This window comes from Camelus dromedarius, chromosome 1 (assembly GCF_036321535.1).
Source record: "Camelus dromedarius isolate mCamDro1 chromosome 1, mCamDro1.pat, whole genome shotgun sequence".
NCBI classification, from domain to species: Eukaryota; Metazoa; Chordata; class Mammalia; order Artiodactyla; family Camelidae; genus Camelus; species Camelus dromedarius.
The window spans coordinates 118,469,314-118,491,486 of NC_087436.1; the positions used below are offsets into that span (position 1 = coordinate 118,469,314).

The 22,173-nt window shown below is 50.4% G+C and overlaps 1 protein-coding gene across 9 annotated transcripts in view; it reads right to left on the bottom strand.

Moving 5' to 3' along the window:
* EVC2 (EvC ciliary complex subunit 2) overlaps window positions 1-22,173 on the bottom strand; it is a 123,398-nt gene that overhangs the window by 99,986 nt on the left and 1,239 nt on the right. For 3 of the 9 annotated variants that reach the window (XM_031437551.2, XM_064488138.1, XM_031437541.2), the window contains exons 1-6: window positions 19,847-20,366; window positions 11,343-11,397; window positions 8,875-9,041; window positions 5,920-5,988; window positions 3,567-3,741; window positions 967-1,076 (exon numbers count right to left, since the gene is read on the bottom strand). In XM_031437551.2, coding sequence (XP_031293411.2) covers window positions 967-1,076; window positions 3,567-3,741; window positions 5,920-5,988; window positions 8,875-9,041; window positions 11,343-11,397; window positions 19,847-20,038 — 768 coding nt within the window. In that variant the 5' untranslated portion in view covers window positions 20,039-20,366. Of the gene's footprint in view, window positions 1-966; window positions 1,077-3,566; window positions 3,742-5,919; window positions 5,989-8,874; window positions 9,042-11,342; window positions 11,398-19,505; window positions 19,646-19,846; window positions 20,374-22,173 lie in introns of those variants that run through there. The other 6 variants (XM_064488136.1, XM_031437527.2, XM_031437581.2 and 3 more) reach the window with 5 other exon arrangements.

Below are 22,173 nucleotides of genomic sequence, written 5' to 3' on the forward strand. Positions count from 1 at the left end.
TTCGGCCTTGTGGCCACTGGGGGGTCCGATTTTGATTCTGTCACGTGGCTGGGGCAGTCACACTCGGAGCCTCATTTTCCTGATCTATTAAAAGGTACTTTCCCCAGAGGCTGAAGTCGGAACCACGTGGCCCCAGTAACTAGAGCACGAGCGCCTTTAAGACGAGGACGGCTCTCCTCCTCTGCATCCCCAGGAGGGCACAGCGCCGGGCATGGGCCACACAGCCAACCACACTCACCGCCCACATGGATTAACAGAGAGCGGACTGGAAAATGAAGGTGCTAACAGTAATAGTGTTACAGGCTGAATAACGTCCCCTAAAGCCCGTATGCTGAAGCCCTGGCCCCCAGAACCTCAGAATGTGACTGTGTTCGTGACAGAGCCTTTACAGACATGATCAGAGGCTGGGTGGGCTCTAATCCCATCTGACCGGGGTCCTCCTGAGAGGAGGCGACCAGGACACAGACACGCACAGAGGGACGACCACGTGAGGACACAGGGAGAAGACGGCCGTCTACATGCTGAGGAGAGAGGCCTCAAGAAGGGGCCAACCCTGCCCCCACCTGGATCTGGACCTCCAGCCCCCAGAATGGTGAACAAACAAATTTCTGGCGTTTTGAGCCACCTGGTCCACGGTGCCTCGGCAGCTTGAGCGAACCAACACCAATGGGAACTCCTGGTTGAGTGCCCGTCATGCACGGGACACAGTGCTGAGAAATTCACATCTAGTGATCACGCATCTTCATAATCAGGCCCAGAGAGGGTACGTAGCTACTCAAGGTCACCAGGAGCTCCGAGGGAGCCTGGTTCACGGTAAAGTGTGTGAGGTCCCAGAGCCCGTGCACTTCTAGAATTCGGTATCACTGAAGGAAAGGAGGAAGGGAGGAAAAAAAGAATGAACTAGCAGATACTGTGCCCACAGTTTCTAAAGCAGCAGGACAGAAATCAGAGGAACAAAGGCAATACCGGGGATGAAGTCTGGAAGGAGAGCCGGGCAGGCAGCATCAGGACCTCTCCACCCTCGACGTCTTCCACCTCCAGCGAGGCTGTGTAGCTGACCGAAAAGGAGTCCCCGACTGTTCAGAGAGAAAGCACATGCGGGTGAGGAGAGGGGCCCCAGTCACACCCCAGACACAGCCGCGCAGAGGAGGCCCGTGTCGCGGCCGACGGCGCAGCGAGGCCCCTCTGACTCACATACTTATAAGCAGGCAGAATAAACTGGGCAGGCATGCTCACCCCCTCCTTTTTCACTAGGAGGGGGTGTCAGCAGGTGCAAGGAGCTTTACCTGCCCCTCTGCCCCCACCCAGAACTCTAGGCTATGGAATCCTTAGGATTTTTGTTTTAAACGTCCTCAACATTTACATTTTATTTTTATATAACGATAAAAGCTAGGATCATAAAGATACGGTGATAAAGACAAAGCTGATGAAGCGATAACACAGGCGAAGGCCACTCATCAGACCTCTCCCTGGCGTGAGACTCTATCACCCTCAAAGCATCTGCAGGACGTCAGCCCAGCTGGTCTCCAAACCATGCCCTGAGACGGACGGAGATTACAGTATTTCCTGCTGCGGACACAAAAGGAAAGTGAGACGGAGAGAGGGGAAGTGACTCGCTTAGGGTCACCCAGTAAACAAGTGGGAAGCCACCCTACCCTCTTGGGCCTGTCATCTTTTCTCTAAATGACCATGACTCTGATAAAAAAAAGCAAATGACCATGATGAGGATGACAATATTGCCAGAGTGTCAACAGGCTGGGGTCGGATCGGTCATCTGAGGCTACACTTCTATACTTATCCTTTGGGAAAAAATTTCCTGCCCACTAAGTTGAAAACCAGTGTCAGATCCCTTGAGATCCTGGTGAGTTCACGAACACAACTGGGATCCTGCCCTCAGGGCACGTAGAGCCTTGGAGGCAGAGGCATGCGGGCATACGTAGCAATTATAATACGGTAGTAAGAGTGAAAACAGTTGCCGGGGGTTAGGAGAAGGGGCGACGGGGTTGCTGTTCAGTGGGGAGAGAATTTCAGTTACACAGGATGGAAAAGTTGTGCAGCTCCACTGAGCACAGGCGTACAGCTAACAATGCCGTCCTGCACACTTACAAGTTTTTAAGACGACAGCTCTTATGCTATGTGTGTTTTTACCACACACACACATAAAAATAATCACAACAGAATAGCCTCTGACTCAGCAGCACTTTACAGAGGCCAGATCGTGTTGCAACGGTGCTTTTCTCTGGGGCAGGGTATCACTCAAGTGGCAGAGCGAAGGCTTACCACGTGCAAGGTCCTGGGTTCAATCCCCAGTACCTCCTCTAAAAGGAAAGAAACCTAATTACTCCCCGCCAAAAAAACAAAACAAAAAAACTGAAAAAAGCATGAATAAACTCCCTTATCCCAAATTCAGGGGTTCAGGGAGGAAAGTGCTGGTTCTCATTATCACGTGTGACACCCGGAGGTCAGAGAAATTAGGTGGTTTCTAAAGGCCAATACTACCTTAAGAGTTGGGGGCTGGGATTTATTTTGACATCATTGAAAAGAAAGGCACTAAAGATCACTTAGCTGGGAAACATTCTGACACTGCTTAAACCAGAGCCAGCAGAGATCGCCACTTGTGGGCCAACTCCACTGGCAGCTTCCGTCAACAAGGTGGTGTTAAGAAGGGTTCTGAGGCTTCGTCTAGGCTCAGAGAGAAAGAGTGGCGGGACTGATGAGCGGCGTGGGCCACACGTGTGGAAGCGGGGAGGTCGGAGCGAGTCCTCGGCACGTGAGATGTGAGATCCACCATACGTAATGGTCACGGCCTGGATGGGGGAGCCAGACTGTCTGAGTCTGAAACAGCCTTGACTGCCAGCCCGATGGCCTCAGGCAAGTTCCTCACCGCTTGGGTCTTTTCATCTGTAGACGAGGTACCCCCTCAGAATAAAAGAAGTCTCACCTTCCCAGAAAAACTGACAGCTCTAGAGACAGAGGAACAACTGAATCCCAGAATTGGTTTTAAGTCTTCCTAATGAAATAATGACAATTCGCCTCAGGAAACACACCTCCGAAAGCCAACCAGGGACAGCATCATGCTCTGAAAGGCAACAAATCAGCAGTGGAGGTGCTCCTGTGACCACTCCTGACAGTGCCTGGACGTGTCATGAGCGAGCTTCCAGGGCCGATGCCAAACCCCTCTGTCCAGCACTCCCCAAAACAAGCTCTTCCTTTGAGTGAGTGATGGAGATTTTGGTCATCGGGTGATGGATATGCCGGCATGCACTATGAACTCGATCTTAGTGTATGTTTGAAATTTTTCATAATAAATATTGAGTATATCTATTTTTAAAACTCTTCCCCCAAATCCCACCTCCCTCTAACTTAAGTGACAAACCCAGTTTCCTGGCTGCAGACACTGAGCAGCAGTCTCCTCTGACACCCCGAGAGCAGCATCCGTTGTGAGGATGCACTGTGTGAACACGTCATGTGTCTAAGGCTATGCTGGCCACATCTCCCACGCTCTGCGAGCATCGGTGCGTATTTTCAGCATTTTCCACCCCTGACATTGTACATGGCGCTCTTACCTTGCAGAAACTTCTTCCTGAAAGCCTGGAACCCTCTTGAGGTCTGGTTACCAGTCGATTCCCTAACGGTCAGGCCAGTGATGTTGTCCAACAGGAGCAGATCAGAGAGGTTGGCGGCCGCGGGCGTCCTGGTGTTGTTCACCAGCAGTTGTATGTGGGCCACCGGCCACTCGCTCTGCGAGGACACCCAAGACAGGAGGTGAAGTGAGGCCAGACTTGCCGGCAAACCCAACTTCCCAAAATGAGTCTCCGGCTTGACTTGCGCCCGTTAGATCTTTAAAGGGCAGGAGGATTATGGTCTCACAAAGGTTCTGAGGATTTCTCAGGTCTGACTTCAAGGGCCCCAGGAGAGTTTTGACTTCTGCTTGCCAAGCTGTTTCACAGAAACCAGGGCCCTGAAATGCAGCGAAATCATACCCCAGAGTAACTTTGAAGAAAAAGCACCCGAGCACAGACCCACAGGCAGGCTGGGGAAACTGACAACTGGGGTCACCAAGGAAAGCAAACAGTGGCTCCCTCTTACTCTATTCTTTTGAAGATTCAGCCCCAGCCAGGTCAGGGCCTCTGACTGCCATCTGATCTCCAGGACCGCAGGTCCCAAGCTGGACTCCAGCCTCCAAGCCAGTCTCCCCCATCCAGGTTCTGCCCGGCCATGTGTTCGAGTACCTCAGCTGGTGGAAGCCATCCAGGGGTCCAGCCGCTGGGCTCCCCAACAGGCTTCTGCAACCCTGCCCTGCCCCCTCTCTCTAGGCCACATCTCCCAGCTCTCCTGCCCCTTCTTCACCCCAGTTCTGCTGAAAGAGATGCAGGAGCTAAGAGAGGGAAGCCACGCATGTCCCAAGGGGAGTGAGCTTTGAAATGTAATAGTGAAAAGAGCAAGTTGTAGAACTTGGTGTACAGGATGCACGGGCACCTGTGTAGAAAAGGGGAAGAAAAAAGTACGTGTATGTACGTGTGCATGTACACACATCTACACGCATGTACACACACATGCTCGTAACTGCACGCATGGGCCAGAAAACAGCTCCAGGACACGAGAAACTGGTAGCACCAACTGTACTCAGGGAGGGGAGCCAGACAGCTGAGAGCCTGGGTTAAAGTGAGGGTTATGCAGACACAGGAAACAAACTTCAGTTACCAAAGGGGAAAAGGGGTGACGGATAAGTTAGGAATTTGGGAATAACAGACACACACTGCTATATATAAAATAGATAACCAACAAGGACTGACTGTACAGCCCAGGGAACTATGTTCAATATCTTGTAATAACCTATGGTGGGAAAGAACCTGAAAAAGAATAGGTTTATATATATGCATATATGTAACTGAATCACTTTGCTGTACACCTGAAACTGACACAACATTGTAAATCAACTAAACTTCAGTAAAAAGAAAGAAAGAAAAAAAGAAGAAAAGAAAAGAAAATGACGTTTGTGCAGTAAAGGGTTAACTCAGCAGGCTGGGACTGTCCAAACGCTGCGCATCCCAAAATGAGGGCTGGTCCTGGACCAGCTCCTGGGAGATTGACCTCTAGAGTCTTCAGAACGTCCTACCTGGTGAGATTGTCTTCATATACCCATGGCCTTGGGCCACACCAGGAGTCTACGCTAACAGTGTGATTCGTGGTGGGGGCCTTGGGCCCAGCGTGACCTCTGGAGGGAAGGGAGACTGAATAACCGAGGTCAGCGACATGGGCGTTCCGCACCAACGTGACTGGTCCTCAGTAAAAGCCCTGGACTCCACAGCTCAGGAGAGCGCCCCGAGTTATGTCACATGTCACTGCTGGGAAACCTACATGCTGCCCCTGCAGCTCCGCCAGGAGGAGACAGGGCCGTCTTGGGCCGGCGTCTCCGGAGCTCTGTCTAATGTGCCTTTCACTTTGCTGACTTTACGTCATTTGCTGTAATGAACTGTAACTGCGACATCAGCTGTTCTGAGCTGAGTCCTCTGAAGGAGCCACTGAACCTGAGGGTGGTCTTAGGGACCTCCCAACACAAGGACAATGTGAAAGCCATCTCATGAGATTAGTAAGGATCAAAGACCTAAAAGACATTAAATACATTTTTAAGCTGTCAAGCATCATATAAATGTTAAAATCTCAGAGAAAATATACACTCTCTTTCCCATTTTAAACAATGACAGAGGATTTTCACTCACAATAATTATACTGTTACCAAAAAATCTCAGTCTTGGTGCTGCCATATAAAATATAAGGTCCCTACGGGTCAGCCCCTCCTCACCCGTGCTCAGATGTGGCTGGATAACCACGTGACTTGCCAGCTCCCAGCTAATACATGATTTGGGCAAATTCAATTATTTCCTCTTTAAGTCTAAGCCACCCATGAACACTTACCACTGCACATTTCTGAAAAATGACTCCATTCTCAGAAGTTCCTTGAATGTCTCTTGAAATGTCCCCATACTACAATCAAATACAGAAATTATTAGAAAATGAAAAATATTTCATGCTACACTTATAAAGCTTTTAAAAGCAGGGTGAGCAGGGTTGCTTCTGCTGGTACAGTAACTTTCTTCAATCCTGAAGATTTTTTCAAAAAGAGTGTATAAGGACTGGAACTTAAAACCTATGAGGAAAGAAGGATGTGGACCTGTGCTGACACTGGGGCTATGTCCTGCTCCTGGGTAAAGGACACTGTTGTCACAGGGACTCAGCAAACCAGGGCTTACATTTCAGTAAGAAGCGTGTTTGCAGAGCTATGGAAAAACCCTTTAATGACCACTCACAGATCCTGTGTGTCCCCTGGCTGTCACTGCCGGAGCATATCAGCCACACAGTGGGGACAGAGGAACATGGACCCCAGCACGTCCGGGAGCCTCCTGGGAGCTGGATCCACCATCAGTGAATGGAGAATCTGGGTTTGGCCTCTTCCAACCCTGTGATGACTGCCCTGGAGGGGTATCAACAGAAAGCCAGGGCTGGCCTAGCTCCCGCGGCCCCTTGTAATCACAACGGATGCTGGCTCCTTTCTGCCCTTGCCGTGTGTCCTGAGATCCCAGTGCTGCGGTACAGACACACCATTTAAACCAGGCAGGACCCTAATCTCACCGAGGAGGCTTCCCTTTGCCTCGCCTCCCCGCTCTCTGCCCGCCCACCCCCACCTCTGAATCACAGACCACAGCAGCTCTCAGTGATACCGACAATCAGAGCAACAGCAATTCTTTCCCAAGTGCAAGGCGTATGCCCATCCCTGTACACACATGAATTCTATTTCTCCCATTTTACAGATGAGGAAACTAAGGCTCGGGAAGGTTAAGTCACTAGCCCAAGGCTGCACAGGCAGGAAGCTTGGACTCCATCCCCACCAGTGTGTCTCCATATCCTGTGGTTCCTCCACAGCGCACATCCCCTCCCCAAAGCATGAGCCTCTCATTGGACAGAAATGAGCGAAGACACAAAGAGTGGAAGTGATATTCCCGAGAACACGCTGACCACAGACAGCAGCGCGAGCTGCCCGGGCCTCTGATTCCGGTTGAGCATTCTGGCCCCCACCCCACCCTAATGCTCTGACGTGCCAGGACCCTGATGAGTCTTTGAGAACAGAGATCTGGCTTTCTATCCTTCTGGTCCCCACACAGCATCCTGCAAACAACAACTGAAGAAGCACAGCCATTGAACAGACAGAGGAGGGTGATGGGGCACAGAGGTGCTGCCGTGGGAGGGGCTGCGCCACCTGTCGCAGGAGAGGACTGGACAGAATAAGAGGACCGCCTTGGTGGGGTGAGTGGCTACTCCACATCCTGAATCCCAGAACCTGGGAACAGAATGTGACCTTATTTGGAAGGTCTTGGAAGATGTAATTAAGCAAAGGCTCTCAAGACGAGATCATTCTGGATGTAGGTGGGCTGGATTGAGGCAGGCCAGAAATGCAATGCCAGGGGTCCTTAGTAGTGACAAAAAAGGACAAAACACACACAGAGAGAAGGGGCCATGAGAAGGCGGAAACAGAGTGTGAGAGTGAGCGGCTAGGGCCAGCTGGCTGTCAAATGCGTCCTGATGTCACTGTGAATGTGCTCTTTGGATGAGATCAACATTTAGGTCAGTGGACTTTGAGCAAAGCAGATAACTGTCTATAATATGGGTGGGCCTCACCCAATCAGTTAAGGACTTCACAAAAAAACACTGAGGTCCCCTGAGGAAAAGGGAACTCAGTGGCAGACACCGTTCCAACTTGAGCTGCAACATCGGCCTGCCTTGCAGATTTTGGACTTGCCAGCCCCATCACCACATGAACAATTTCTTAAAATAAATCTCCCCCGCTGTCTCCCTCACATATGCGCATATATATATACGTGCACGTGTGCGTGTGTGAATGTGTAAACACGTGTATATACACACATCCTGCTGGTTATGATTCTCTGGAGAATCCTAATACAGAGATTGGTGTGATGCGGCCAGAAGCCAGGAACATGACCGGAAGCTGAAAGAAACAAAGATGGATTTTCCCCGACATGCCCTCGGAGGGAGCGTGGCTCTGCCAACACCCTAACTTTGGACTTCCACTTCCAGAATTGGAAGGGAATAATGTCATTGTTTGAAGCCACCAGGTTGGTGGTAATTTGTTACACGGCCCTAGGAAACTAGTACAAACACTTAGCCGGCGGCCAAGAAGGGGCTTGTAGCAATGGTAGCCTGTTGGCTGAACTCAGTGGTTCTCAAGCCTTTTTAAGTCATGGAAGCGTAGGTGAGAGACAGCCCGACGTGGAGCCAGCACATCACACAGAATGCGAGCAGCCTCAGGAGCAGCAGTCGAGCAGGGGCTCCAAACCCCGGCTCCGCCACCTCTACCTGTGGGACCCGGAACAAGCCTCCTAATCTCTCCGATCTCCAGTTTCCTGTCAGTAAAACAGGAGCAAAAATAGTACCTGCTTCAGAACTTGCAATGAGGCTCCAATGAGATCACGCGTTGAAAGTGCGAAGCCCCGTGCCTGGCGAGTTGGAAGTATTTGTTAAACCCTCGCCACGACCACTGGTAGCAGCGTTTTTATAACAGGCGCTGGTGACTCCATCTGGTTAGAGCACAGCCCCTCACCCTGCTTTAGAACCAGCAGGCGAGGCCGCCTGACGATCAGATTCACACGTCCCATCCAGCAAAATGCTGTACGTTGTGCAGAAACTGCAGCTCTCCCGAAAGAAAAATGGATTTGCTCCCTCCTAATAACTGTATTCAGTGAAAGAATAGCTTTTCTTGAGGAACAAAAGCCTGTGACATTCTCTACATCTTTGGAACAAAATTGGCTTCTTTACAACTTGATATGTCTTTTTTAAAGTATCGAACATGTTACTTACCAAGAGATGTGTTACAGCAGACTCTCTTTTAAACAAGGTCTTCCTGGGCAGGAAGGCTGTAAAAGCAAACACGGGATGAAGCCACAACCCACTGGTGGCTGCAGAAGTCCTGGGTGGGGTCGAGACCTCAATTTTCTTATTGAATTTCAGTCCAAATGGTGCGTCCACTGCAAAGAGCAATGAACTTGTATTATATAACGCAGACTGGCAGGGCGACGCAGCGGCTCAACGCCAGAGGCAAACCGCACGGCCCGCAGAAGGCGCTGGGAAAACCTTGGCGGAGGAAGTCAATGAATGAATGCCTTACCACTTCTCTGCCAAGGAAATGAGATGTTCTCACTGGGAGGCTTAGAGACTAAGGAGAATGTCACTCCCAGTGTGCGCTCCTTCCCTGGGCTGTATGCTGAAATGTCCGTCCTGGGTCCCACACCAGACCTGCCGAATCAGAACCACTGGGCAAGGGAGGTGTCCTGGGTGATTCTTACCCACCTGGCATCAGACAGCCCTGGGTTCGAATCTGGCTCTGCCTCTCCCCAGCTGTGTCGGTGGGAAAGCCAGCTAACCCCTCTGGGCCTCAGTTTCCCTAACTCCACAGTGGAGAGAACGGTAAGTTTTACCTTGCTTTGTCCTTCGGAGGCCCTGTCTCTTCTGCGAGTGACACTGATCATTACTACAAGGAGGGTCTGACCACTGCCAGACACAGCGCCTGCTGAACTACCCCATGTGGACTGCTTCCTCTAGAATTTTGAAAATTCATAAGCACCATGTGTAGCACAGAAATGTCGCTTAAGAGGTGCTGGCTGGGGTGTTAGGCATTGTCCTGAGTGAAAGCTGCTCTAATGCTAATCAGCTGTGTGACCCTGGGCAGGTCAGCTGAGTGCTCTGAGCCTCAGTTTCCCTCACTGGGAATGTGGTGAAAACATCCATCAGACAGGGCAGCCTAAGGAGAAGGGAAATGACACACTGTGTGTGAAAGTGCTTATGAGCACTAAATGCTTAACACTAGACAGTCCCACTCCTGTGCATCTATCCGGAGGAAGTTCTCCTTCAAAAAACCACAAGCACCCCAGTGTTTCTAGCATCACTATGTGTAAGACCTGGAAGCAATCTAAATGTCCAATGACAGATGACTGGATAAAGAAGTTGTGATACACACACACACTGGAATACTACTCAGCCATAAAAAGAATAAAATAATGCCATGTGCAGCAACATGGATGGACCTGGAGATCATCACACTAAGTTAAGTAAGCCAGAAAGAGAAAGGAAAATACCACATGCTATCACTTATATGTGGAATCTTTAAAAAAAATGAGACAAATGAACTTATTTACAAAACAGAAAGAGACTCACAGACATAGAAAACAAACTTATGGTTACCGGCAGAAAGAGGGTAGAAGGGATAAATTGGGAGTTCGAGATTTGCAGATTTGCAGAAATATAACATAGATAAACAACACGTTTCTACCGTGTAGCAGAGGGAACTGTATTCAATACCTTAAAATGACCCATAATAAAAAGGAATACATGTGTGTATATGTATGACTGAACTATTATGCTGTACACCAGACATTGACACAACATGGTAAACTGACTAAACTTTAATTAAAAAAAAAAATAAAGCTAGAAATGTATGCTTTGAAGGGACCTGAGTTGTGGAGCTGTGCCTTTTCGACGTTTCTCTTCTATCCAAATACAAATTGTATGTTGACTGAGCATGAAGTCTATTTTTCAGTCTTTCTCACACAGCATATTGATAGCAAGGTCTTTAGAAGTGCTTTTGAAACCTTCTTTACAGAGTTTCTAAATATGTGTAGAAAAAATTAAAATTTGAAAAAAAAAAAAAAGACACGGAACTGAATCCTAGATAAAATCAACATCTTTTTCCCTAGAATATCATCTGTGGTTGATTCCGCTCAGGACGTCGGAATGGGGACAAAGGTAAGCATGGAGGGACTGACAGCCTTCGCCATGGAAACAGGCAGGTGCCCTCCCAGGCCAGCTGCTCAGTCAGGATTGTCTCGGTCAATCGCATAAGCAGGACTGGACGCCCGCCTCTGGACAGCCCAGCCGCTCAGGCTAGGGGACAAATGCTGTCCAATCAGCACATGGATGTAAAATCTCAAGGTCAGTACAGGTGTTACCTCTGGTTGGGGCATCTATGCCCCAGGCTCCTCCAGGCCCTCAGAAGGCCCAGCCATAGCCTCTGATGAAGACTTGCAGGAGGGCAGGCCCTGCTGTCAGTATAGAAGGAAGTCAAGCTGTAAAGTGCCCTTCACCAGCCACTGTGTCATCACTCAGCGGCCTCCCCTCCAGCACCACTGTCACACGGGTCATCTGTATGTTTGCCCAAGTGTTTGGATGCACCCTCATTCCCTCGCTTCAGGGCAGCCATGTGCCCGGAAGCTTCTCCCTCCATCCCCTTGTCCTGCTAAAACAACGAAAAATCAACCAAAGGGAGAATTTACCTGTCGTCTTAAAGTGAGAGCTCTCCACACTGGGCCACATCATAGGGGGCAAGTCCTAAAATAATTCAAAAGACACAAAGGCATGAATGAAGACATGCTTGTAATAAGTGGTTAAAGTCACTTTTATAAAGGAGATGAGTTGCATCTCTTTTATCCAGAATCTGATGTAAATTTTTCCAAGTTGACCACCCCCCGAGCTTTGAGCACAGATTACATAGCTTCATCTCTGGGCACTGTCCAGGGAGGCAGCACTGAGCCATGGAAATTCCATATAATCAGACAGACCTGGGTTTGCACCCCAGTTGCTTTTCACTAACCCTGTGATGCTGGGGGAACCTCAGGCTCTGAATTTCCCTGCAAGTTTTCATGGAGGAGCACGTAAAACACTAGCCTGAGGACCCGGAGAACTGGATTCCAGCTGGAACCATTTACTCGCTGTGTGTCCTTGCCCAAGTCTCACAACCTCTGCAAGCCTCAGATCCCTCCTCTGAAAAGTGTGGACCTCGAAGCCTCCTCCTAGCTTGCTTCACCTCATCCAATGATGAAAACTTGTCCAAACGGGACCCAGCCAACCCCTCCACTCCACCTTGGTGCAGTACTGAGCCCTGGAAAGGCCCAGACCCCTCCACCACAAAATGGCAATAATAACAGTAATCATCATCACCATTAGGATGCCGTGGCTAGGGCCCTTGAAATGGGCCCGGCCCAGCACCGTGCACTCCAGGTGAATTACCAGTGATCTTCGTGATAACCCAGTGGCGTGTCATCCTCATTTTATGATAAAGTCTCACAACTCACTCCAGGTCCCACAGGTAGTAGGTGGTGGAGACTAGCCTTGAACCCAGACAACCTGGTTCTGGACATGCTGGATCTACGTAATGGAAGGGGAAAGGATGCACACAGGCAGGGAAGATGGTGAGAGCTCAGGGGGATGCTCAGGCCTGGCTTTGGGTCTGGTTCCGATGCCGATTCACGTGGCCGATGTTTAGAGGGGGTCAGACATTGTGGAAAGCACGAGATTCTGTGGGATTGAAAGGGAATTTCTGCGCTACTGTGTTTGTCTGCTTAGAAAGCTTTCCCCACGGCCTTGCTCGTGGTCTGAGTAAGCCTGTCCCCTTGGCCACAGAGTGGCTGTGCTCTGGCCGGATCCTCACAGGCCCCCAGTCCCTGGACTGTCCCCAGCCAAGGCCACTCTGCTGGGCTGACGAAAGCAGCTTTCCCAGCTGCATGACCAGGCCCATCCACAGGGCTGGAATATGACACCCGCTGCTGGAGGGACGCAGATGGAGTGACGGGACACACAGGTGAGGACACAGGCCTAAGGTGAGAACAAGGAGGAGGAGGGTGCAGCTAAACCCAGCCAGTCATGCCCTGAACCCACCCAGGACTCCCAGTTTACGGAGCCAGAGTTTGGATCTCAGCTCGTTCATATGGTGCTTCTGGGATGGGCAGCCTGAAGAATCCTATTTAAAAGAGTGAATTCTCCTACAGAGTACTATGCAGCTGCTAAAAAGGAAGAAGTGGTATGATCCAGCAAGTCCCCTTCCAGGGTGTACTGCACTTTTTTAAAACTTTGAATAAATAAGTATATAAATAAATATATAGAATAACTTAATGATACATAATATTTATAATATTAATAACATAATAAAATACTGCATATTATATGATATAAATAATATAATATAAAATATTATATAAGACATGACATAAATAACAATAAAAATAAAATTAAATAACGTAGTAACATATTACATAAGAAATAAGAAATAATTCCTAATATATCAATACATAGTAAAATAAAAATAATATATAATATGTGTAATCATAGTAATAAATAAATAGATAAATAAATAAACACAAGTTCACATTTTCCTGCTGCCCTGACACCCCCACGATCAGATCATGAGCCCCCTCCCAGATGCCCAGCGGCACCAGGGTGAGAAGGCGGGTCCGGCCACAAGCTCCCCTTCCTGCCCTCTTGACTGCGGTCTCGTGACGAAGGCACCAGGGAAACACCCTTCTGCCCTTTGCTTACACACTCCCCTGACCCCCGATAAAGGCGCCGGCCCACAGGTCCTCCAGCTGCCTCCACTCCTGGCTGAGCAACCCCCAGCCCCGCCCTGGCCCCGGGTGTAGTATGCCTTAGGCGTGGTGGATGTAATCAATCTTCCACTTTCGTGCGCCTCTTCGGGGTGTTACTCTGTCTCCACACCTGACTGATCATCAAAACACCCCATTTAAGCTACATGATTATTCCTTACAGCATGTAGGGACTTACCCAAAAGGACTGAAAGCAGGGCCACAAAGAGCTATTTGTACATTCATGTTCACAGCAGCATTATTCACAAAAGACAAAAGGTGTAAGCAACCTAGGATAGATGGATAAGCAAAAGTGGTCCAGGCATACAAGGGACTATGATTCAGCCTTAAAAAGGAAGGAAATCTTGTCACCTGCTGTAGCAAGGATGAAACCTGAGGACACCAGGCCAAGAGAAATAAGCCAGTCACAAAAAGACAGAGTGTATGACTCCGCTTGCGGGAGGTCTGTCAAATTCAGAGACAGAGATAGGATGGCGGCTGCCAGGGACTGGGGGAGGTGGGATGGGGGATTGTTGATTAAGGGGGACAGAGCTTCAGTTTCACAAGATGAAAAGAGCTCTGGAGATGCGAGTGCAGGACTGTGAATGTATTTACCGGTGCTAAACTACACGCCTAAAAACGGTTACCGTGGTCAATTTTGTGATGTGCATTTTACCACACTTACAAACATGAATAAGCAAATAAACAAATGTGGCAGATCTATGTTTACCTAGAGGAAACTCTAACATATGTCAAGTGAAGTCAGTAGGTTGAAAAATTATGACTAATATGATGCTGTTTAAGAAAAATGGCATTTTTATACATTGAATATATTAGCATACATTTACAATTATATATTATGTATTTATCTCACATACTTTTCATATAAATCACATTTGTTTATAGTTACTTTATTATATATACTTATGTGTTTATGTATTTAATAATTTGGAAGATGTATATAGATATTTAATAACATATTTAATACTAGTTATACATTTAATAAGTAATTACATATTTAACAGTATAAAATATAATATCATATATCATAACTTATTTTTAAAAGCCTAGCAAGGTGTACGCTGAAGTGTTAGCCTTGGGGACCTTGGGGAACGAGGGTGTGAGCAGCCAGCGGCTGGAGACTCCCTTGCCTGCAGGCCACCCGTATTGCTTCATTTCTGGCAGGAGGAGAATCACACCCATGCGTCATTGCAACAACAATAATAACAAAGACTAAGTGATGGTGTCAGGTAGTTAGATAAGTGGGGGCACCGGGCAGATAGGTGGAGGTCAGGGAGGATGGTCTGGAGGATGGCAGTATGCCTACCTTCAGCATAAAGGAACTTTTACTTCCACTAAATGAGTGCCAGCAAGAAACTGGTTAGAACCCGAAAGCCCTCACTGTGCAGTAGCGTTGAGGACCTAACCGGACATGACCTAATGCTCACTGTAATGTAATTAGCATGGCGGTTTGGGCCCCCTTGTGGGCTTTCCTATGTGCATCATGGGTAAGGACATGCACCAAACGGGACGATCATGACCAAGCACTCCAGGGGCAAGAGCTGCCAATCAACCAAGAGACCACCTCTAAGCGAGGGTACAAGACAGGGGGCCAAACAAAGACCACTGCCGTCGGCCCCTGGATCAGCCCGCACCCCGTTCTTGGAGGCGTACTCCTCCTTTGCTAAGAAAACCTTTAAAATCTTTTGCTCCCGTCTGAATTCTTCTCTTTCAGGTAAGACAAAAACTGAGGTCTTTTTCCTTCCTCTTTTAGGGTAACAATGGGAGTCATGCCTGTTCCTTTGGGGTCTCCCAGGTCCCTCATGCCCAATGCAAACGTTGTCCCCAAGTCCTTCTGGAACAGGTGTGTGTGGCCAGGACAACCACTAGTCTATAGTCTTCCACAAGGTAGAAAGAGGTGCCTCTTCTTCAGAAGAAGAATGCTGCGTGTCAGACACTGATGTGGATGGAATATGTTTTTGCTGCCATCTGGCAGGAAAAAAATCTTAAGAACATCCATCCAGGCTGCTCCTTCTAACACACTGACCTCCTTCTAACAAGTACAGTGCAGGCTGGTTTCATGGTGGAGAAATGCTAGTCCAGTCAAGAGTTCAAGGTCAACACCAACAGTAATGAATCAGGTTGCTAGCACATACTCAGACAAATTCCAGCAGACGGCACCCTACAAAATCCCTGACCAGTCCTCCTCCAGACTGCCAAGGTCATCAAAACAAGAAAGTCTGAGGAACTGTCCCGGCCGAGAGGCGCCTACATGGGATGCATGTCCTGGATGGGACCCTGGGACAGAGGACGTTGGGCAAAAAAAAAAAAACTAAGGAAATCCAAATAAACTATGGACTTTCACAATAATATATCAATTATATCAATCAGTTAGACCATTAACTGCAATAAATGTACTTTACTAATGTAAGATGTTAATAATAAAGGAAACTGTGTGCATTGGAGGGGATACATATGAATTTTCTTTACCATGTGTACAATTTTTCTAATATCTAAAGCTGTTCTAAAAACTGAAATCTGTTAACAAAAAAACAAACACCTAAAATTCATTTGTGAGGTCTCTGGGGTGAACGGTGGCGCCATGGTGCACCCCGCCCCCACACAACCATCCACCTGTGCCGCCCCTGCCCCTGGAACTTTCCATCCATTTTTTCACCCAGCATCTTACGCACAGCAGGCTCTGTGCTAGGCACCACGTGGTGAGCAAAGCAGACGCTGCCCAGACCCCCAGAGGGACAAAGGCCTCCTTCCCGACAGAAGGTTCTACTCGAGGGGGAGGGGCAGGATCCCAGGTTCCCAGGGAGCCCCCTGGTGGCCCTAGTGCCAGGGACACTTGGCTGTGGCTCCCTGAGGTCTCACAGGTTCCTAGCGGTCACTAGCTTGAGGGTGCCTCTCCGGGGGCTCCTTGGCCACCGTGAGCCGCCTGCTCCCACAGAGACCATGCCAGCTGCCAGTCAACATCATCCTCCAGTGTCCAGCCTTCCCCTCCTGGTGATCCCTCTCTCCAGGGTGACACAGCTCCTGACAAGGTCACCATAACGTCTATAAGGCCTCATGTCATGGCCAGGTCTCCACTCTTACTGCACACGACTCACCACCAGCAGCCCTGGATGTGTGAGTGTCTTAGCATCCCACAGCTGCCGTAACAAACCACCACAGACCGAGTGGCTTAAAACCAACACACGTTTATTACTGTACTGTTCTGGAAGTCACGAGTCCAACGTGGCTCTCACTGTGTTAAAATCAAAGTGTCTGCAGGGCTGCATTCTGGGAGAGCCTCTTCCAGCCTTAGAGGCAGCCTGCACTCCTAACTTATGGCCCTTCCTCTATCTTCAAAGCCAGCAGCAGCAGGTTGAGGCCTCACATTGGATCCCTCTGACCTTCTAATCTCACATCTCTTTCTGACTCTCTCCTGCCTCCTTCTTCCACTTGTAAGGACCCTTGGGATTACACTGGGACCACCAGGATAACCCAGGGTAACCTCCCTGTGATAAGGTCAGCTGATTAGCAGCCTCCATCTGCAACGTTTGTCTCCCTTTGCCCTGTGATGTGACACGTTCCCAGGCTCCAGGGGTCAGGAGGTAGGGGAGCCGTTGTGCTGCCTATTGCGAGCCCCTCTCCCTGAAGCACCTTCCTCCCTTGACCTGTGGGTCACAGCCTCGGTTTCCTTCCTGCAAAATCAGCCACACTTTCTCATCTCCTTTGTTCGATCGATCTTTTCTTCTTCCTGGCCTAGCCCAGCCCAGGCGCTCTCCAGGGCCCTGTCCAAAGACCTCAGTCTTCCCAATCAATACTTACCCCCAGGGAACTCAGCCAGGCCCTCCGGGGTTAAAGGCATGTACCCTGACCACTCCCCGGTATAGCAGCTCTCCAGCTCAGATTTCTCCCCCAGATCCAGACTCACTCACCCACCACCCTCCTGTGCACCCCTACCTCCATGCCTCACAGGCCTGTCAAACTCAACAGGACCAAATAAGAATTCCTGGCTGCCTCCCCGAGGCTTCCACATATTAGTTAATGGTATCTCTGTTCTTCCATCTGCTGAAGCCCAAGTCCTTGGTTTCATCCTTGACTTCTCTTTCTCTCTCTCAACTCACATTCAATCCCAGCACACTCCCCCGGCTCTGCCTTCACAATATACCCCAAATTCAACAACTTCTCGGCAGCTCTCTCCACGAATCTCCCTGGTCCTCTTCATCTCCACTGTCTGCCTGGTCCCCTACCTGCCTCCTCTCTCGGTTTTTACTTCTACCTCTGTCCTCTGTCCTCACACCTGCCACAGGGATGCTTTAAAAAGATGACTCAGAGCCGGTCACTTTTCTGCTCAAAACCCATCCCTGGCTTCCATCTAATTCAAAATAACAACCAGTCTTAAACATGACCCACCGGGCCTCCTGATCTGGCCCCTCCTTACCCTCTGGCCTCAGCACTTCCCCCTCCCCTCCCCCCCACCCCACCCTCTGCCCCTACCACACCAGCTTCCTGGCTGGTCCTGGACCCCACGAAGCACATCCTTTTGTCCTCACTGCCATCTCACTCTGAAATGCTTTTCTCGCAGCAGCACCCAAGCCCCTCCATCATTCCATCCAGGGCTCTGCTCACCTGTCAGCTCCTCAAAGCATCCTCCACGACCACCCCGTCTGGACCAAGGCCCTCTCTCTCAGCCCACTTTGCCCGACGCATTTCTCTCCACAGCCTGAACCACAACTGCCACACTACAGGTTAATGCCGTTAGCGTCTTCCTCCTGCCCCGCGAGTGCAGGTTCCTTAAGAACAGAGACTGCCTGTTCTCTTCTATCTCAAGCACCCAGAAGAGAGTCTGGGACACACAGGGCCTTCCATAAACACTCAGAAACCTCTTGTCTACTCAACCCTTCACTGCTTCTCTCCTTGCAAGGAGTTTCCAATAGGACTTCCTGCAACCCTGGCAACGCTCTATGGTCTGGGCTGTCCAATACGGCAGCTGCCAGCACACGGGGCCTTGGAGGACCTGAAACAGCGTGGCCAGGGCTCCTGTATTGGTCATAGCATTTTTAGAACATCTGGGAGATGGCTGTAACTGGCTATTGGCTCCCCCTTTGCAGGAGAGGATAGATAATATGTTGACATGAGCATATGTGTTCTGGTGTTCAAAGCACTGTCTTGAAGAGCCTAGCAACAAATATTCACCAGAAAGGACTGGCACTGGCTTCCCAAAGGAAAGAACCGGACAGGCCCCCTGGACTTTAGTCTTCTCATCAGCAAAATGGGCCAGATACTTTCCACCTCACTGGACAGGAGTAGGTGAAAGGACTTTGTGAAAATATTCAGTCGTGAGCTTTATAAAAGCTCAGTAAATTGACAGAGTATTATTATTTTGCCTTGTCTACTGAAAATCTAACAATAATAGAAAGTGAGGGGAAATTTCATTTAAGAGACCTAAAAAACCTCTAGCAAGGGTAGCAGGTACTGGGGCTAAAGGTAGAGAACTCAACAGGACAAGAGGAGCCAGGCCCTCGGGGAGGGCTGGGAGGGAGGACCCTGGGGAAGCGATGGGCCAGATCGCTGGACAGATGTTCCCGGGAACAGAAGCCTGGGTTTGTTACAGGGGTCAGGGTGCAAGGTGTGTAAGCAGGGGAGGGAAGCAGTCAGGTGTACGCCCTGGACAAGTCACCTAGAGGCCTGGGGAAATGGATGGAAAAAAGCACAAATTAGGGGGTGGGGGCGACCCATAGGAACCAACCTCAAAGGCCAGAGGCTGAGGGGTGGGGAGTGAACCTAGGGATGCAGTGGAGGAGGGGGAGGGGCAGGTATCAGAGCTGATTAAGAGGAAAAGGCAGTAGGACTGGTGACCAGTTTTGGGTGGAGGAGGAGGGGAAATCTAGGGTGACAGCCAGAGCTCTGAGCCTTCCCAGTAAGGGACCACAGAGGCAGGGGCAGGGTGAAGGGGAAAGAGGTTAAATCTGCAGTCACATAGAACTCCGGCCAACAGTCCAGCTGTTTTTTGTCAGCCGCTACACTCTGGTGGGGCACTGACCTGTGTAAGCTGCTCAACACGCATGAACTCCTCTAAACTCTCACCTTGACCCTCCAGGGGAGGCCCTGCGGTGGCTTACAGATCAGGGTACCGAGGTACAAGAAGCGAAGCGACCTGCCCGAGGTCACAGAGCCCTCGGGCTGCAGAGCGGGCTCGAACCGGCCGCCAACAAAGTCCAAGCCCGCAGTTGCCACATCGCTGTCTCCGCCCAACCGGGGAGTTTTCCGGCCCAAAGCGGGATCCACTAAGGAACATGCGACGCATCCTCGGATCCCGCCCTCCCTTTCGGGTAATTTCCCCACCCGACGGGGCCTCCCCGCCCCCGGTGTGGGTGAAGCCAAAACGCCCGAGTCAGACCTGAGATGGGGGGGCCGGCGCTCCTCACCTGCGCGCTGCGCTCGGGCCCCGCCCCGGGAGCCGCGGGGGCACCCGCGGGAGGCTGCGCGCCGAGGGGGCGCCGGAAGGGGCCTGGGCCCGCGGGGGGCCGTCCTCGGTCCTCGGGCTCCGCGAGCAGCGCCGAGGCGGCGGCCAGGAGGCCCCCGGCCAGCACCCACGTGGCGCGCCCCCGGGTGCCCATCGCCCGCCGGGGACCAGCGACCCCCAAATTCGCGGGTACAGGCGGAGTCGGGGCAGCTTCCGGACCCCAGGCCCGCCCCGCCGCCGAGCATGCTCAGTGCGAGCCTCCGCGGAAAGTTTTCTGGAACAGACTCCGGCCTCTGGGCTTGGCGGGCCCGGAGGCGGCCCGGGACCGAGACGGACGCGGGAGGGAGGGAGCGAGGCTGGCGCGGCCGCACTTCGGTTTGCTCGCGCCCCATCCGGGGACACTCCCAAAATCAGATCGGGTGACTCCTGCTCCCAAAGACTTTAGGAGCTCCCAGTGCCTCTCCAGTACTGCCTACTCAGTTCTCTGAGTCTCAACTCAGACTCACCTCTTCCAGCAAGCCTTCCTTGAGACACACCGGGCTGAATCGCGCATCTCCCCAGGCCCACCAGCCCCCGATTAAATAACTGAGAAACTTTTGGAGAGGCAGTGCCGCGTGTCCTGGAGGGCCCTGAGGGTACAGAACAGCGAGCAGCTGGGCTGGGAGGGAAACTGGAAGCTCAGATGCCAGAGAGAAAGGCCACTTTTCGTGTCCTGTTGGGTTCAGTTCAACCCAGTCAGGTTCCCACTGCCTGAGCCCTTGCTATGGCTTCGCCCCTGCACCTGCCCAAGAACCTACCCCCACCCTGGGAGCGGGAGGGTGGAGGAGAGCAGGGAGTCAGTCCGGGCACTGTGAGACCTCTCTGCAGAACCTGGCCTCCTGAGCCAGCAGGCAGCAGCTCCGCAAACTCCCTGAACTCTCCATAGGGTAGGGCTGTCAGTCCCCTGGGCCCACAGTGACAGCTGACACCTCTTCAGCCTCCTGCACGGGGCCTGTTATACTGTCGGCAGCCTCAGGCCAGGAAGCCTGGCACCTATCGGCCTTTTTTTCCCCTGTCCCTCCAAGGACAGGCCTTCTCTGACTCCCTGACTCAACAGGGACAAGACGATGGGATTTGGGAATCTGAGAACTTATTAGCCAAGCTTTCCATGTGGGGTACACTGGGGGTACTAAGCAGTGGGCCAGGAGTGAGATAAGACCAAAGGCTAAATGCTGGCATATTGCTGGAGCACGAATTCTATTAGTGAGTAGTTTAAAGGATGGTTTCGATATTCAAACGGCTTTATAATAAAGAAAAATGCAAAGAACACTACATTTTTAAAACTGAAGCTTGAGCATCCAAAGAAATCGCTGTCATAAAGTAAGAACTTCAGGTTACTGCCCTCATACACATTCCCCGGAGCCTTGAAGATGTGCCTAAGGAAACATCTAAGAAGCACAGTGTGGCAGAGAGTGTGAAGCCAGACAAACACAGGTGTGAGTGCATCTATCTGTCCCACTTCCTACCACCATACTGAGTCAGCCGTTCTCCTCTCTAGTTATCAGCTTCTTCATCTATAAAGAGTAAATCTATGTGATGTTCTCATCTTGCCAACTTGGAAGAGTTGCTGAGGAAATGATTGAAAAAAAAAAAAAAACCCAGAAACTTGAGCTGGACGTCCAGTTTAAGAACACAAAAACCCTCTCTGTTGAAACAGATCCCCATGCTCTGGCCCTTGTAGGAAATTAAGCTCCAAATGGTAGGAGGGTGTGTGTGTGTGTGTGTGTGTGTGTGTGTGTGTGTGTACGTACGCCAGGACCCAGAACAAGAGCTTGCATCAGTAAATTTGCTAAAAGACAGAAGAGATGCTGAACTCATCTGACTATCTCCCCACAGAGCCGTCAGCTCCTCACTGCCTGGGCCTTGTCTGATTGGTCACTGGCCTGATGCTGGTTCAAACAGTAGGTTCTGTGTAAATGCTGAGTGAAGGAATGACCCGGCAGTGTCTCCAGCAGGGGCTGGGTGTAACAGTCTCCAAATGCATTGTCTTAGGAGAAAGCAGTGACTATCCCTGGAAAAAAAAAGTATTAAAACAGGAGTTTTTCAGGCAAACAAGTTTACAGGCTGTGTGGCCCAAGGATGGCCAATCAGTAGAGGTCAGCAGTAAGGCTGAGTCAGACCTGATTGGGTCACTTAGCTCTGACCCTGAGCATGGGTGCATAAATGGTACCCATCTCAGAAGGCTGTGAAGAAAGGGGGGTGGGGGGAGTAGGGACACGGCAAAACTCAGTTGTAGAATGCGTGTGTTTA